This window comes from Acanthochromis polyacanthus, chromosome 15 (assembly GCF_021347895.1).
Source record: "Acanthochromis polyacanthus isolate Apoly-LR-REF ecotype Palm Island chromosome 15, KAUST_Apoly_ChrSc, whole genome shotgun sequence".
NCBI lineage: Eukaryota > Metazoa > Chordata > Actinopteri > Pomacentridae > Acanthochromis > Acanthochromis polyacanthus.
Window position 1 is genome coordinate 37,817,461 of NC_067127.1, and position 15,450 is coordinate 37,832,910.

A 15,450-nucleotide genomic window follows, 5' to 3' on the forward strand; every position below is an offset into this window, starting at 1 on the left:
TGCTGCTGTCTGAACCTGCAGTAGACAGTAAGGGGGAGAGTGACAAAGGTAAGCAAAGATCTGCCATGGTCTGCCTGGCTGGGACTCTGATAACATGAGCACTTTCGTTTTTCACCAGAATTGGAACTTTAAAAGAAGACTTTGCAGGAGCTGTCATGATATAACTACAGAACATCAGACCACCAGGTAAGGCTGATGATGAGGGTTCAACCAACACAGACGCGCCTGGAGAACTGCAAACATTCCTAGCATAACCTGTCAATGCGACCTTTTCGCCTGGCAATACTGTTACACATTTCTTGCTCAGTAGTTTCACTTTTCCAATTATTTCATTGTCCTGCTCAATGTTTTGTCTGTTGTACATTGTTTTGATCAAAGGGGCGGTAGTACACTGCACCTGGTTGCCACTGACATTGGTTTCTTCATAAGCCTGATGGATTCTATAAAGCACATCCAAAACATTTGTTCCGACCAGCACTGGAACATCTTTGTTTGTTCTACAATCAGGTACAACAAGAGCCAACGTGGACATTTGTTCAGGCTTTCCAGTTATTTCTTCTGGGAAGAAAATGCTCAACTCTATGTAACCTAAATAAGGCACTGCTTGGCCAGCTGCACCCTCGATGTCTAGGATTTTCTGCAATGGCTGGATTGTCCGCGACGGCAGATGGAGCCTGTGAAAAGACTCTGACACTGTTGTCACCTGCGAACCTGAGTCGAGTAAACAGGTGCAGGAAACACCATCAGCAGTTAAGGTGGCAAGGCGCGGGGAGATCACTAGGGGCGCTTGACGAAGATGGCGGCTTGAACAGTTGCTCTGTGACCCTTCGCCGAAAATATATTTTATGACAGATCCATTCGTCTGATTTTATGCTACACGTCGTGGTTTTTGCCTTTTTAACCACTTGGTAGTCGGCCTGACCAATCTCAATGTCTATACGTGAAACAAGGAAGACTCCACGGCACAATCTAACATCCGCGCAACAAGCTAAAGCTAAAGCTAGCAAGAAGATGGATGACTACATTAGCAAAGCCTCAGACGAGGGATCCATGGCTACATCAAGTCCTACTGCCAATGGTGAGGGACAGATACCGCTGGGTTTCCTGTTCACTGAAATAAAGGCTATACGGGAGTCGACGACGAACATCGAGCAAGACACCAAGCAAATTAAGGCCACTGTCGGGGAAATCGAAGGGAGGATAGGTGCGCTGAGCGCCCGTATGGATGAGGCGGAGGAAAGAGTTGCTGTATTAGAAACAAATGCAGACACGACTGACCAACAACTTACCACACTCCGTGAGGAACTACAAAAAATGCAAAACCACCTCGAAGATTTAGACAACAGAGGACGCCGCTGTAACATTAAAATACTGGGCATACCTGAGTTGCAAGAGGGGAATGATATGATTACCTTTCTTCAGAAGGAGATTCCCGTTATGCTGGATCACCAGTTCACCGGCGCATTGGAAATACAGCGGGCACACCGTATACCGACCGGAGCGCCGAGACGCAGCCAGGGACAGAGAGAGCGACCCCGGCCAGTGATGGTGAATATGCTCCGATTCCAGCACAAGGAGGAAATACTTCGTGCCGCCCGAGATAAGAGAGAGATCAAGTGGTGTGGTGTAAGCATAATGTTCTTCCCGGATTATTCCAGGCGTACAATGGAGCGTCGCATTGCTTTTAACAGAGTAAAAGCTGAACTGAAAGCGATGAAAGTCGAGTATGCGCTCCGTTTCCCCGCCACTTTGGAGATAAGACACAATGGATTCCGCCACCGGTTTTCTTCACCGGAGGACGCCTCGAAGTTTATTGCGAAAAAGTTTCCCAAGGACAAATAACCAGACAGCGGTTACTTTGATGTAAGTCCGGATCTGTTATTCTCTCAATGGTAACGACCTTATTAGATTGGCGTTGGGTCACTAAGCCAAGTGCCAGTGATCATACAAGGTTTTACCAAGATGGCACATCTGTGCCTTGTTTTGTTTTTTTCTGTGCCCCAGCCATGTTCTGCGGGGCTGGTTCTGTGTTTGTTTGTGTGTGTTTTGAATGTTTATGGTTATTTTCTTTTTTCACCACACCCGACCAGATTTGTTTGTTGTGTATTCATTTGTAACACTGGTTTTAAAAATATCTTCACGAGTGATGTAGCAAATTTAAAATTAGCCAGTTGGAATGTTAAGGGATTAAATAATGTCATAAAGAAAAAGAAAATTATAACATACTTAAAATCATCAAAGGTAGATATACACACGTGGACAAAATTGTTGGTACCCCTCAGTTAAAGAAGGAAAAACGCACAATTCTCACTGAAATCACTTGAAACTCTCAAAAGTAACAATAAATAAAAATTTATTGAAAATTAAATAATCAAAATCAGCCATCATTTTTGAATTGTTGATTAACATAATTATTTAAAAAAACAAACTAATGAAATAGGGCTGGACAAAAATGATGGTACCCATAACTTAATATTTTGTTGCACAACCTTTTGAGGCAATCACTGCAATTAAACCATTTCTGTATTTGTCAATGAGCGTTCTGCAGCTGTCAACAGGTATTTTGGCCCACTCCTCATGAGCAAACAGCTCCAGTTGTCTCAGGTTTGATGGGTGTCTTCTCCAAATGGCATGTTTCAGCTCCTTCCACATATGTTCAATGGGATTCAGATCTGGGCTCATAGAAGGCCACTTTAGAATAGTCCAACGCTTTTCTCTCAGCCATTCTTGGGTGTTTTTGGCTGTGTGTTTTGGATCGTTGTCCTGTTGGAAGACCCATGACCTGCGACTGAGACCAAGCTTTCTGACACTAGGCAGCACATTTCTCTCCAGAATGCCTTGATAGTCTTCAGATTTCATCGTACCTTGCACACTTTCAAGACACCCTGTGCCAGATGCAGCAAAGCAGCCCCAAAACATTACTGAGCCTCCTCCATGTTTCACCGTAGGGACAGTGTTCTTCGTATGCTTGGTTTTTGAGTCTATGAACATAGAGTTGATGTGCCTTACCAAAAAGCTCCAGTTTGGTCTCATCTGTCCAAAGGACATTCTCCCAGAAGCTTTGTGGCTTGTCAACATGCATTTTTGCAAATTCCAGTCTGGCTTTTTTATGAGTTTTTTTCAGCAGTGGTGTCCTCCTTGGTCGTCTCCCATGAAGTCCACTTTGGCTCAATCAACGACGAATGGTGCGATCTGACACTGATGTACCTTGGCCTTGGAGTTCACCTTTAATTTCTTTGGAGGTTGCTCTGGGCTCTTTGGATACAATTCCAACGATCCGTCTCTTCAATTTGTCATCAATTTTCCTCTTGCGGCCACGTCCAGGGAGGTTGGCTACTGTCCCGTGGGTCTTGAACTTCTGAATAATATGAGCCACTGTTGTCACAGGAACTTCAAGCTGTTTAGGATGGTCTTATAGCCTTTACCTTTAAGATGTTTGTCTATAATTTTTTTTCGGATGTCCTGGGACAATTCTCTCCTTCGCTTTCTGTTGTCCATGTTCAGTGTGGTACACACCTTTTCACCAAACAGCAGGGTGACTACTTGTCTCCCTTTAAATAGGCAGACTGACTGATTATGAGTTTGGAAACACCTGTGATGTCAATTAAATGACACACCTGAGTTAATCATGTCACTCTGGTCAAATAGTTTTCAATCTTTTATAGAGGTACCATCATTTTTGTCCAGGCCTGTTTCATTAGTTTGTTTTTTTAAATAATTATGTTAATCAACAATTCAAAAGTAATGGCTGTTTTTGATTATTGAATTTTCAATAAATTTTTATTTATTGTTACTTTTGTGAGTTTCAAGTGATTTCAGTGAGAATTGTGGGTTTTTCCTTCTTTAACTGAGGGGTACCAACAATTTTGTCCACGTGTGTAGCTTTTGTCCAGGAAACCCATTTAACCAAATCAGAGTCATTGAAACTTAGAGGAACATGGATAGGAAAAGTATTTTCAAGCCCTGGAACAGGCAAAAGCAGAGGGGTGTCTATTATAATTCAAAAAAATGTTACCTTTACTGAGACTGAGGTATTATTGGATCGAGATGGCCGATATGTTTTAGTCAGAGGACAACTGTTTGACACACCAATTGTCCTGTGCAATATTTACGCACCTAATTCTGATAGACCAGACTTTTTTCATAACTTGTCACAACTACTTCTTGAATCAGGGAATGCCCAAATTATTCTGGGTGGGGACTTTAATCAAATTCTGGATAGGGACCTTGACAGATCACTTCCACGTAGCAATGTGGTGAGTAAGTCGGCAATGGCTATCAAGCAGCTGGCTACAGATTTAGGACTCCAAGATATTTGGAGACTAATGCATCCAAATAGTCGAGATTATTCATTCTTCTCACCGCCCCATAATGTCTATACGAGGATTGACTATTTTCTCATATCTGAAACCTTAGCAAATAATTCATTAGATTCTAAAATAGGCAATATTGCACTTTCCGACCATGCACCCATTTTTCTTTGCCTTAGCAACCTGTCACAGACTCCAAGAAGCCGTAGATGGCGCTTGAATGTATCCTTGCTTAAAGATACTAAATTTAAAAATTTAATTAGAGACGAAATAAAAAATTTTAAAGAGTCAAACAAAATGGAAGATACTACTTTGGCCAATTGGTGGGATACTTTGAAGGTATTTCTAAGGTGTAAAATTATCTCATATGCATCCTTTAAAAAAAAGGAGGCCAATAAGAACATCTCTGCCTTGGAAGCCGAGCTTAAGGACCTTGAATCTCTACACTCTCAAACCAAAAATAGATCAATGCTGAACAAAATTATTAGTACCAAATACAAACTAAACACATTGTACAATAACAAGGCAGAATATGCTCTGTTTCGAACAAATCAGGCATATTGGGAAATGGGCGAAAAGCCGGGTCGTCTCTTAGCTTACCGCCTTAAGCAATTAAACAGCATGAATCATATTCCAGGAATACGAAAATCAGATGGCTCTGTCTCAACTTCATCTAAACAAATAAATGATAGATTTAAAGAATTTTACAATAATCTATATTCCTCACAAGGAACTTTAGATGATCTAAAATTTGAAACGTTTTTTGCAACCCTTAACCTGCCTCAGCTTTCTGTGAAGGATCAGGAATTCTTAGAAGCTCCACTGAAAGTGGAGGAAATCTCTCGGGCAATTATAAGCATGCCACCGAACAAGGCCCCAGGTTTAGACGGTTTGCCTTTGGATTTCTACGAAACATTTGAGGACCTTCTGAGTCCACTGTTGCTCAATGTCTATAAAGAAGCCTTTGAGCTAGGTACATTACCAAAATCAATGCATTCGGCTTTAATTACTTTGATTCATAAAAAGGAGAAAGATGCTTTGGATCCAAGTGGCTATCGCCCTATCTCATTACTGAATGGTGATCAAAAAATACTGGCAAAGGTGTTAGCAAGTCGCTTGAAAATGGTTATTGGAACAATAATACATCAAGATCAGTCTGGCTTTATCCCAAATCGATATGGTTCGGATAACATCAGGAGACTTGTCAATCTACAACATTGTGTATATGAGTCAACAAATCCTACTATTGCTTTGTCATTAGACGCGGCTAAAGCCTTTGATTGTGTCGAATGGGACTATTTGTTTAAAGCATTGGCCAAGTTTGGCTTCGGTGATCATTTTATTACATGGATAAGAACTTTATATGACACGCCCAGTGCCTGTGTTTTGACAAATGGCCTAATGTCTGAACTGTTCCATCTACAGAGATCTACCAGACAGGGATGCCCACTGAGCCCTGGCCTATTTGTGTTGGCATTAGAACCATTAGCACAAAAATTAAGAAACAACACAAATATTCATGTTATAACTGTGGGTAATATGCACCATAAACTTCTGCTATACGCAGATGATATGCTGGTATTTGTAACAAAACCTGAAACATCAATCCCAGTTCTATTAGATTGTATTGAAGATTTTACTTTGATATCTGGATACCGTGTTAATTGGGATAAATCAGAAGCAATGCCTATGTCTGGACATTGTCCATCTTCTTTATTCAACAAATGGAAATTTCATTGGTCACCTGAAAGTATTACGTATTTAGGGATACAGATAACATCTGATTATAATGATATGGTTAAAAGGAACATGGACCCCTTATTAGAAAAATTAAGATAGATTTTGGTAGATGGTCTAAAATTCACTTATCATTGTGGGGGAAAATCAATTCAATAAGAATGATGATTGCACCTGTTGTATTTTATTTTTTGACTAATATTCCCACTTATATCCAAGATTCTTTTTTAAAGAATTGGATTCCTTGATTCTAGATTTTCTTTGGGGCAAATCACACCATCGGTTAAGTCTTAAAAAATTACAAACAAGTGCTGAAAGAGGGGGTTTCACACTGCCTAATTTTAAATGGTACTATTGGACTTTAAGTGTGAAACAAATGAGAGTGTGGTTGCCTGATTCAAACATGTCTGATAAACCTATTTGGTTCCAGCTAGAGTGTAAGGCTAATGATGGCAAATCCCCGTGGTTAAATTTATTTGGGGTGAAAACTAAAACACAAAGGGAGCATCCTATAATATCTGCAGCCAAAACAATTTGGATTAAATTGCACAGAACAGGACGTTGGGACTTTTACAGGTCGCCATTGTCTCCTTTATGGGACAATCCTAAAATTTTAATTGGGGAAAAATCTGTTAATTGGCCACAGTGGCGTAAACAGGGAATTATCACTGTGCAAAATTTATTCGATGTAAAGACGAACTGTTTTCTTAGTTTTGACCAAGTTGTTGATAAATATAATCTGTCACATAATCAGTTTTGGAGGTATGTCCAATTGCGAAGCGCACTATCTAAATGGATAGGACGCCCTCTTGGTTGCCCTCCTGGTAGCCCTGTAGAAGCCTTGCTTCGCAAATCATTAATTAGGAAAGGGATTACCTCAAAAATATATAAATTACTTCTGGACCAAATATCTGACCCATTATCCAAAGTAAAAAAATATTGGGCCGAGGAGCTTCCTTTGGACATATCTCAAGATGATTGGGAATCTTGTTTGCATAACACCAATACAATGTATAAAGAGATAGGCAACAGATTTATTCATCTCAAGATAATTCACAGATGGCATCGAACTCCTCAACAGCTCCACAAATGGAACTTGATTCCCACAGACACCTGCTGGAGATGTGGTGAGCATGGTGGATCAATTTTTCATATCCTCTGGAGCTGCCCAGCGCTTCAAGACTGGTGGAAGAATAATGTGGAGATTATCTATAAAGTCTTAAAAAAGAGATTTTCCATTTCACCCAAGCTTTCAGTCTTGGGCTCAACTTTGGAACTTCCAGACTCCCAATTTTCGCCCTTTGAAAAGAGATGGATTATCCTTGCTCTCACAACAGCAAAACGTGTTTTGTTAAGACATTGGATGAAAAAGCAACCTCCACCTTATGGAGGCTCAATACGATGGCGAAATTAGCCTCTTACGAAAAAGTAACTTATGGTCTCCTTAATAAGCTGCATCATTATGACTACACTTGGTCAGCCTTCACCAACTGGTTAACAGTACCATGTGTTGATTGAATATATCCAGGTCGGTGTGGTGTTTTGTTTTGTTCTATTTGTATGTCTACATTTTGTTTTTAAAGAAAAAATAATAAAATGTGCATTGCAAAAAAAAAGGTGGCAAGGCGCTTTGATCCCACCAGTGCTGTCAAAAGAGCTTTATCTGACAGCCCTGGTAGTGACTGACTCATATTATTGGCTTCGGCGTGTCTCTGACTGTGCATAGAACTCTGTGCTGGATGGGGACTCTGTTCTGTCTGGGCCTCAGTGTGTCCCGCTACTGAAACCCGGTCCAGTTTAAAGCCTGACCATTTCTGGCCCTCCACTCCTGCTGCTTAGCTTTCAGTTCTTTGTATTTCTTGTCAACCAGATCTTTGTTGGGAACATTCTCACATTGTCTGGCAATGTGGCCATTTTCTCCACACTTGAAACAAAACCAAGGTTTTGGTTGCGGTCTTTAAGCTTGTTGGTGGACTTGGACATCAGCTGTTACTGTGGATGACTCAGGAACTGTAGTTGTCTTCTCTTCATGTTTTTTCCTTCTCTGAGCTCTCTTTTCTGTCAGCTGTGTCTGTAACTCTGATACTTGTCTTCTTAAGCTCTCTGTTTCTGCAATATATTTCTGTAGAATGTCGGTGTTAAGCTCATCTTTGGGGGTAGCTTCTGCAACATACTGAAAGTGCATGGTAGGTTTCACCTTTGAGCTCCCAAAATGGCGTTGCATCCTATCCATCTTTACTGCTCTCCTTTCTTCTTCTGTTCTCAGCTGAAGGAGGAGTTCAGAGAAATCTGGTGGTAAGTCAGTTTTTATCTTTTGCTGGAGAGTCAAAAGCAAAGTCTGATCCCAGCACCCACGAGTGAACTGTTTAAATAGCTGTCTGTTTGCATTTGCTTCACTTGCACCTCCTCTTCTTATTGCAGTGTTGAGAAGTGCTTGCAACCTCTGCAGATATTCGGAGGCCTTTTCACCTGATTCCTGATGAGTGTTAAGAAATTTGGCAAAAATTTCCTCACCATCATCAACAAGTCCATATGCTGACTGGAGAAGCCTCACATAGTCTTTTGGGGATGAACCGGGTCCAAGTTGTCTAACAATGTCTGAAGCAGGTGACAGTAGACTCTCTAGTATCATCCTTCGTAGCATGTCGCTAGGCAGGCCATCCTGGAACATAAGTTCAACATGTAAACTCCAAGTCTCAAAGTCTACTTCACCAGGTGGCTTGGGCACTCTGCCTGAGAAGGACCGTAGTCGCTTGGGGGATTGGCTTGAAGTGGAAGCTTCATTCTTGATAACATGCTCTACTATTATACGTTGGACATCTGGAGGGTTGAGTACATTGTTGTCCAGTACTCCTGGAGTAACTCCCACAGACCGTTTTTTAGGTTTTATTGTCTTGTTAAGTGGTCTTGAAGTGGTTCTGACTGGGGACACCTGAGGCTTACTTGTTGGGAGAACTGATGCAAAAGATTCCAAACCACCACTCGACCTACTTTTCTCAGAACCTGAGCTATCTGTCCCACTAGAATCTGATTCATCTGGAATTGGTGCGTTGAGTACTGGTTCGGATGTATTAGAGGGCTTACTAGCTGAAGCAACAAGTTTATCAATGCTGTCTAAACACCACTTTAGAGAGGGATCTTTGGCAGTGGCGATCTCAAAAGGAAATTTGGCTGCAAGGTGTGTTGCGACTTCTTCAGACTCAAACTCTATCACAACCTGCTCTGGATTTACACGAACAATCTTCCTGATCCCCCCATGTTCTTCTAGAACCTCTGTAACTTCATCATTTGTATCATCATCAGTGACACCTAACACAAGAACTGACCTTTTTGTGTCAAAATCTCACTCAGTACCAGCAGAAGTAGCCATAGTTATTTCTGATGCAGTCTTTAAAACAGCAAAATGCTAGTTTGGCTCGAGTTTTACTTAAAATCCTCCTGGCTGGCTCGCCACAAGATGTACCGTGATGTGACAGCGATACCAAAGGTTATTCACCTGTGAAACCGTGTAACATCAGTATCTAAATCTAGATTCATAAAGGAGGATTAATAAGTAAAACAAGACCAGGATTCGTTTGAAAGAACTGGGTGCATTTAATAACAAAGGATGTCTCTCTTAGCGCTGATTCACCTGCTAAGCTCGGCTTTAACAGAAAGAAAATAAAAAAGTAAAGTACTGTGCATCACATTCGGCAAGGAAATGAATTCATCTCTGTTCCTCCAGAGAGGTTTGAGCACATAGGAATAAAGATAATCAACAAAATAAAACTTACTGTACCCAGGTACAACTGTAACTTTTTCCTCTTTACTACACAGTAGGTTTTATAAACAAAATAAACAAATTCCAGTTATATTTCCTTTCCCCAAAGAAGCTTCTTAAGTTATTTAGTCAAGTCAAAAGAAATAAAAAGTCAGTCAGAATTTCTTCCACAGAAGTTCAGTTTCAGTCATTTCAGTTTCTGTTTTCCCATATGTTTCTTTTCTTGTGTGGAAATCTTATCTGTCCTCCAATCGAAGTTCAGATCCAGTCCACAGAGCGGCTCTTCCCGTAGTTATGGCAACGACCGGAACACCTCCAATGCCTCGAAAACCGCCCTGTCGCCGTTTCCTCCACGTAGATATCAGGCACAAAAAAAACAACCTACACGGCATATAATTAGGCTTGTTAAGTCCATATATTCCCTCAATACATTCAACATCAGTAAATTTCCGCTATTTTCTCTCCAGTAACACAATCATAACACAATGCACATGCTCTTAAAAGAAGTACAACATAAAAGACAATCCACTTATCATTACAGCATTTCAGATTACTTGCACATAAAAACAGTGATAAGCATTTTTCAACATCACTCATTTCTTATTTCTCCGATTGTTTTTTTTCCTTTTACCCGTCAGTCACATCGTTGCAGTGAACAAAAGCTAGCAAAGTTTCAAGCTAACGCTGAGCTAACAGAAGTAACTCACCGGAGAATAGACACAAAGACACATCAAATATCCATCTGCTTCCGTCCTTTGATAACAGGCGTAGTTTCAAAAATATCAACTTCTGAACCAAAAGAACAAAAAATAGTGAATTTCGTCGACTTATTCAGTTTCCCCACACAGAAAACAATGAGCTTTTCTCGCTTCTTGTAACGTTCGTCTCGTTTTTTTCTTCTCCTACTTCCTGTTTCTCTCCCGTCCGCCACAGTCCTCCCAGACTCATCAGGGAGCGACAGGCGCCACCTTGTGGTGGATATAACACCATTACAAGCAAAAGCACAACTCCTGAACAATTAAAATGTGTGTTACATTCATGGGTGCTACATTAGCATCACCATCAGTAAACGCAGCAGAAGCTGGTAGATGTTAAACTGTTCATAGAGGTCTAGATGTTCATAGAGGTCTAGGTATTCATAGAGGTCGAGGTGTTCATAGAGGTCTAGATGTTCATAGAGGTCTAGATGTTCATAGAGGTCTAGATGTTCATAGAGGTCTAGGTGTTCATAGAGGTCTAGATGTTCATAGAGGTCTACATGTTCATACAGATCTAGGTGTTCATAGAGGTCTAGATGTTCATAGAGGTCTACATGTTCATACAGGTCTAGGTGTTCATAGAGGTCTAGATGTTCATAGAGGTCTAGATATTGGTGTTCATAGAGGTCTAGAAGTTCATAGCGGTCTAGGTATTCATAGAGGTCTACATGTTCATACAGGTCTAGATGTTCATAGAGGTCTAGGTATTCACAGAGGTCTAGATGTTCACAGAGGTCTAGGTGTTCATAGAGGTCTTGGTGTTCACAGAGGTCTAGGTGTTCATAGAGGTCTAGATGTTCATAGAGGTCTAGATGTTCATACAGGTCTAGATATTCATAGAGGTCTAGGTGTCTAGGTGTGTCGAATGTTTGTCATTTTGTGACTTGTTTTTGTCATTCTGTGATTCATTGTTGGCATTTTGAATCTCATTTTTATCATTTTGTGGCTCGTTTTTGCATTTTGTGTCTCATTTTTGTCATTTTGTTCCTAATTTTTGTTAAATTATGTCTCATTTTTGCCATTTTGCATCTCATTTTTGCCATTTTGCATCTAGTTTTTGCCATTAAGCATCTCTTTTCTGTTAATTCATGTCTGAGGAACTGTTATTTTCGGGTCGCAGGGTGAAAGTTTGGTAACCCCTGATCTAAAGTTTTATTCCTGCATTTATCATATTATTTACAATCATATATAAATGTTGGGTCTTATTGTTATACTTTTTAAAATTTCATTTTTTCTTATACCAATATTTTTATTCATATTTTTAAAATGTTTACATTTCTTTTTCTTCCAGAAGAAGGAAATATTTATATACATGCACAGTGTGCATTGTGTGCTGCTCTCCTTTTTATTTAAACTGTTGTATTTGCTGCTGTTACACTGTAAATTTCCCCGCTGTGGGATCAATAAAGGTTTAGTCTGTCTGTCTGTCTGGTTTTAATGTATATTCTTCATACATTTAATTATTGCACTCATGTTCTGATGTATTCCTCTGTAACTTTATTTTGAAAGGCGCCATATAAATGAGCTCTTACTGTGAAGCCGTACCGGAGGTGTCTCCCTGTACGTCCTCAGGTTTCGGCATTTCTCGGCTGTCCCTCTCGGTGTGTCGGTGTCTGGCTGCTCCGTTAGTCCGCTCCGTGTTGATGCTGGTCGGTCCGTGCAGAGCTCCGGTGCCGTTCATGGAAGAACCGTGAAGTTTTACCGGAGAACGACCGGAGGAGGAGGACTTTTCCCGCGGTAAGACCAACTAACCGAGCGGACCGGCTCTCACCGTTAACCAGCGGCTACCGGACAGACTTTCTCCGGTACTGGACACGTTAAAATGCGTTTTTCAGTTTTGTTCCTAAAGTTTTTTTCGCGGTCAATTAGCGGCGCGAGCCCTTTGTTCCTCCGTTCCCATGGAGACGCTTCTTCGAGTCGCGAGCCCGACCGGACGGGGCCGAGCGTGTCAGTTACCGTTCCTGTTTACATTCCCCGTTCTACAGTTTTACCGAGTAACGGAGGTAGTTCGGAGTAACGGAGTACTTCACACGAGCAGTTCTCTCAGTTAAAGTACTTTAATTAACTTTATTCGTTCTGATTTAAGTTTAAATCAACTTTATTGTCCGACTTTGTGGCACAAAAACTACAAATTAAAACCGCTAATGATGATGTCACAGCACAATTGGTCGATCTAGTCTAGTCCAGTCGATCACAGATGATTAGCTTTAAACTGATGGTTTTAACGTTGGATTCATTGATTAGTTGATTAACAGGTGATTAACTGGTTATTTAATTCAGTTATTTGAAGGAAGAATATCAATTTTTGTCATTTCGTGTCTCATTTTTGTCTTTTTGTGTATTGCTTTGCCATTTTGTGTCTCTTTTTTGTCATTTTGAACCTTGTTTTCATTGCTTTGTGTGTTGCTTTTGTCATTTTTTCCTTATTTATGTCATTTTCTCTCTTTGTGGTCATTCTGTCTCCTCATTCTATAGATGTTTTTCTATCTCCAGACTGTTCCTCTCTACTCTGCTCCTCATCAGTAGATGTTTCTCCATGCTGAATGATCTCCAAAATACTAGATTCTCTGTTCTGTGTTTCTGCTGCATTTATTTTAGTCTCTGAGGAAACACTGCCTGCAGTTCAACCTGAATCTCTCTAAATGTTTCCCTTTTGGTCTCAGCAGAGCCCTAGAGACAGTAAGAGTTGCGACACTCATGCTCTGGCAGCGGGGCGGTCACGTGGTTCATGTAAGCCTGAATAGTTCCAAACAGGCAGCGCTGTCATTTCCTTCTATGGGACTGAGAGCGGCGATTTCACGGTAAAAATGGAATAAAATCACACCTCCAAGTACTTGTTTGATTATTAATTCATTGGAGTATGTATGTAAATGTCAGTTTTACATTTTGAGCCGTAAGGTGACATATTAAAGACACTTTTGGGGTTTTGGAGGGAATGTTTCACATTCGTGTTAGCATAGAAAATCCACTTTTACACAGAAATGTAAGATGATTGAAGATGTTAATTTTTGCCCAGCTGGATTATTGTATTTCCAGACAATGTCTACATTTCTCCGATTCACTTACCCGTAGTCTGGGAGTTATTGAAAAGCAGAGTAACAACAGTCCATTCAGCAGATAGTGTCCAGGCAGGAGTTGACTCACTATAACCATTTTAAGACATGCACAAAATATATATTCAAGAATAACAACTCATTATGCTTTGATGAATGAAATAGTTTGTTTTATTGACAATGGGAGAAACAATGAGGGTCTTCGTGTCTTCAGTGAGGGTTCTCGGGATACTGGCGGATAGATAGATACGATAGATATTAATAAATATATTTGTTAAATACTTACAAGTATAAGTTTATGCATTATAAAGGGTCTCATATAAAGGACGTAGTCTTGACAATTAAAAAGAGGTAGCGATGTAGCTAGGTAGCTTTCAAAGAAGAGCTAACAAGCACAAGGCAATGCCTGAAAGTCAGTCATCTGCCAATATTCACAAATACAGATAAATGTATGCACCACAAAGGGCTTCTGATATAATATAAAGACGTTAAAATTAAAAAGAGGTAGCGACTCATCAACAATTAATCCGTCAACTTCACAGCTAACAGCAGAGTCGAGCTAAAAAAAAGTAGCAGAAATTCAGTCGTCTACCAAGATAAAAAAATATATATAATTACGCTGCACAAATACAAATAAAGCTCAGCATCTGCATCATAAAGAGCCTCTGATAAAATATAGGCAGTTGACAATTCAAAAGAGGAAGGCATTTCATCAACTTACCTCCACATATACTCAACAACCTGCAGTGCAAATGAACGGTGGCTATCACTGTAGAAGCGGTGCTTGGAACTAAACAAGCCTCCACAACCCGGAAGTAGACCGAAAGAAAGCGTACAACGGCACCCTATGGGAGTGTCGCAACTCTTACTATCTCTAGGGCTCTGGGTCTCAGAATCTAGAAGTATATGGGGATTTATTTTCGTTTTCCTGATGGACCTGGTGTCACAGGTGAGTAGTTCAAGGACTGTTGGAAATCTGAGGATTCTTTCTGTTGTAGTTTCTGTCTAACTGCTGGTGTTTTGGTGATGTTTTTTTAAAAAAAGAAAACCTACCTCCAGACCTGTAGAAGTGTGTTGATCAGATGAATTAATGCTGGGCTCTGTTTGTTCTGCAGGCGTTGTGTCACAGCCTGATGCGTTGTGATGCGTTGTGATGGAGGAGCACAGCCGCTACGTGGCTCAGCTGAAGGCCGAGTTCGACAGCTGCGACACGACGGAGACGGGATTCCTGGACAGAGACGAGCTGACGGAGCTCTGCAGCAGACTGCAGCTGGACACACATCTGGACCTGCTGCTGGACACACTGCTGGGACGACACAGCAGGGTAACACAACTACTACACAATGCTACACAGCAGGGTAACACAACTACTACACAATGCTACACAGCAGGGTAACACAACTACTACACAATGCTACACAGCAGAGTAACACAACTACTACACAATGCTACACAGCAGGGTAACACAACTACTACACAATGCTACACAGCAGGGTAACACAACTACTACACAATGCTACACAGCAGAGTAACACAACTACTACACAATGCTACACAGCAGGGTAACACAACTACTACACAATGCTACACAGCAGAGTAACACAACTACTACACAATGCTACACAGCAGGGTAACACAACTACTACACAATGCTACACGGCAGGGTAACACAACTACTACACAATGCTACACGGCAGGGTAACACAACTACTACACAATGCTACACAGCAGGGTAACACAACTGCTACACAATGCTACACAGAAGAGTAACACAACTACTACACAATGCTACACAGCAGAGTAACACAACTACTACACAATGCTACACAGCA

The 15,450-nt window shown here is 40.8% G+C and overlaps 1 protein-coding gene across 50 annotated transcripts in view; it reads left to right on the top strand.

The window, feature by feature from the left end:
• Positions 1–12,116: 12,116 nt before the first annotated feature.
• The window catches only part of ninl (ninein-like), a 51,208-nt gene continuing 47,874 nt past the window's right edge, over positions 12,117–15,450 (top strand). For all 50 annotated transcript variants that reach the window (XM_051959986.1, XM_051960006.1, XM_051959987.1 and 47 more), the window contains exons 1-2: positions 12,117–12,302; positions 14,734–14,942. In XM_051959986.1, the coding sequence (XP_051815946.1) occupies positions 14,772–14,942 (171 nt within the window). In that variant the 5' untranslated portion in view covers positions 12,117–12,302; positions 14,734–14,771. The remainder of the gene's footprint in view (positions 12,303–14,733; positions 14,943–15,450) is intronic.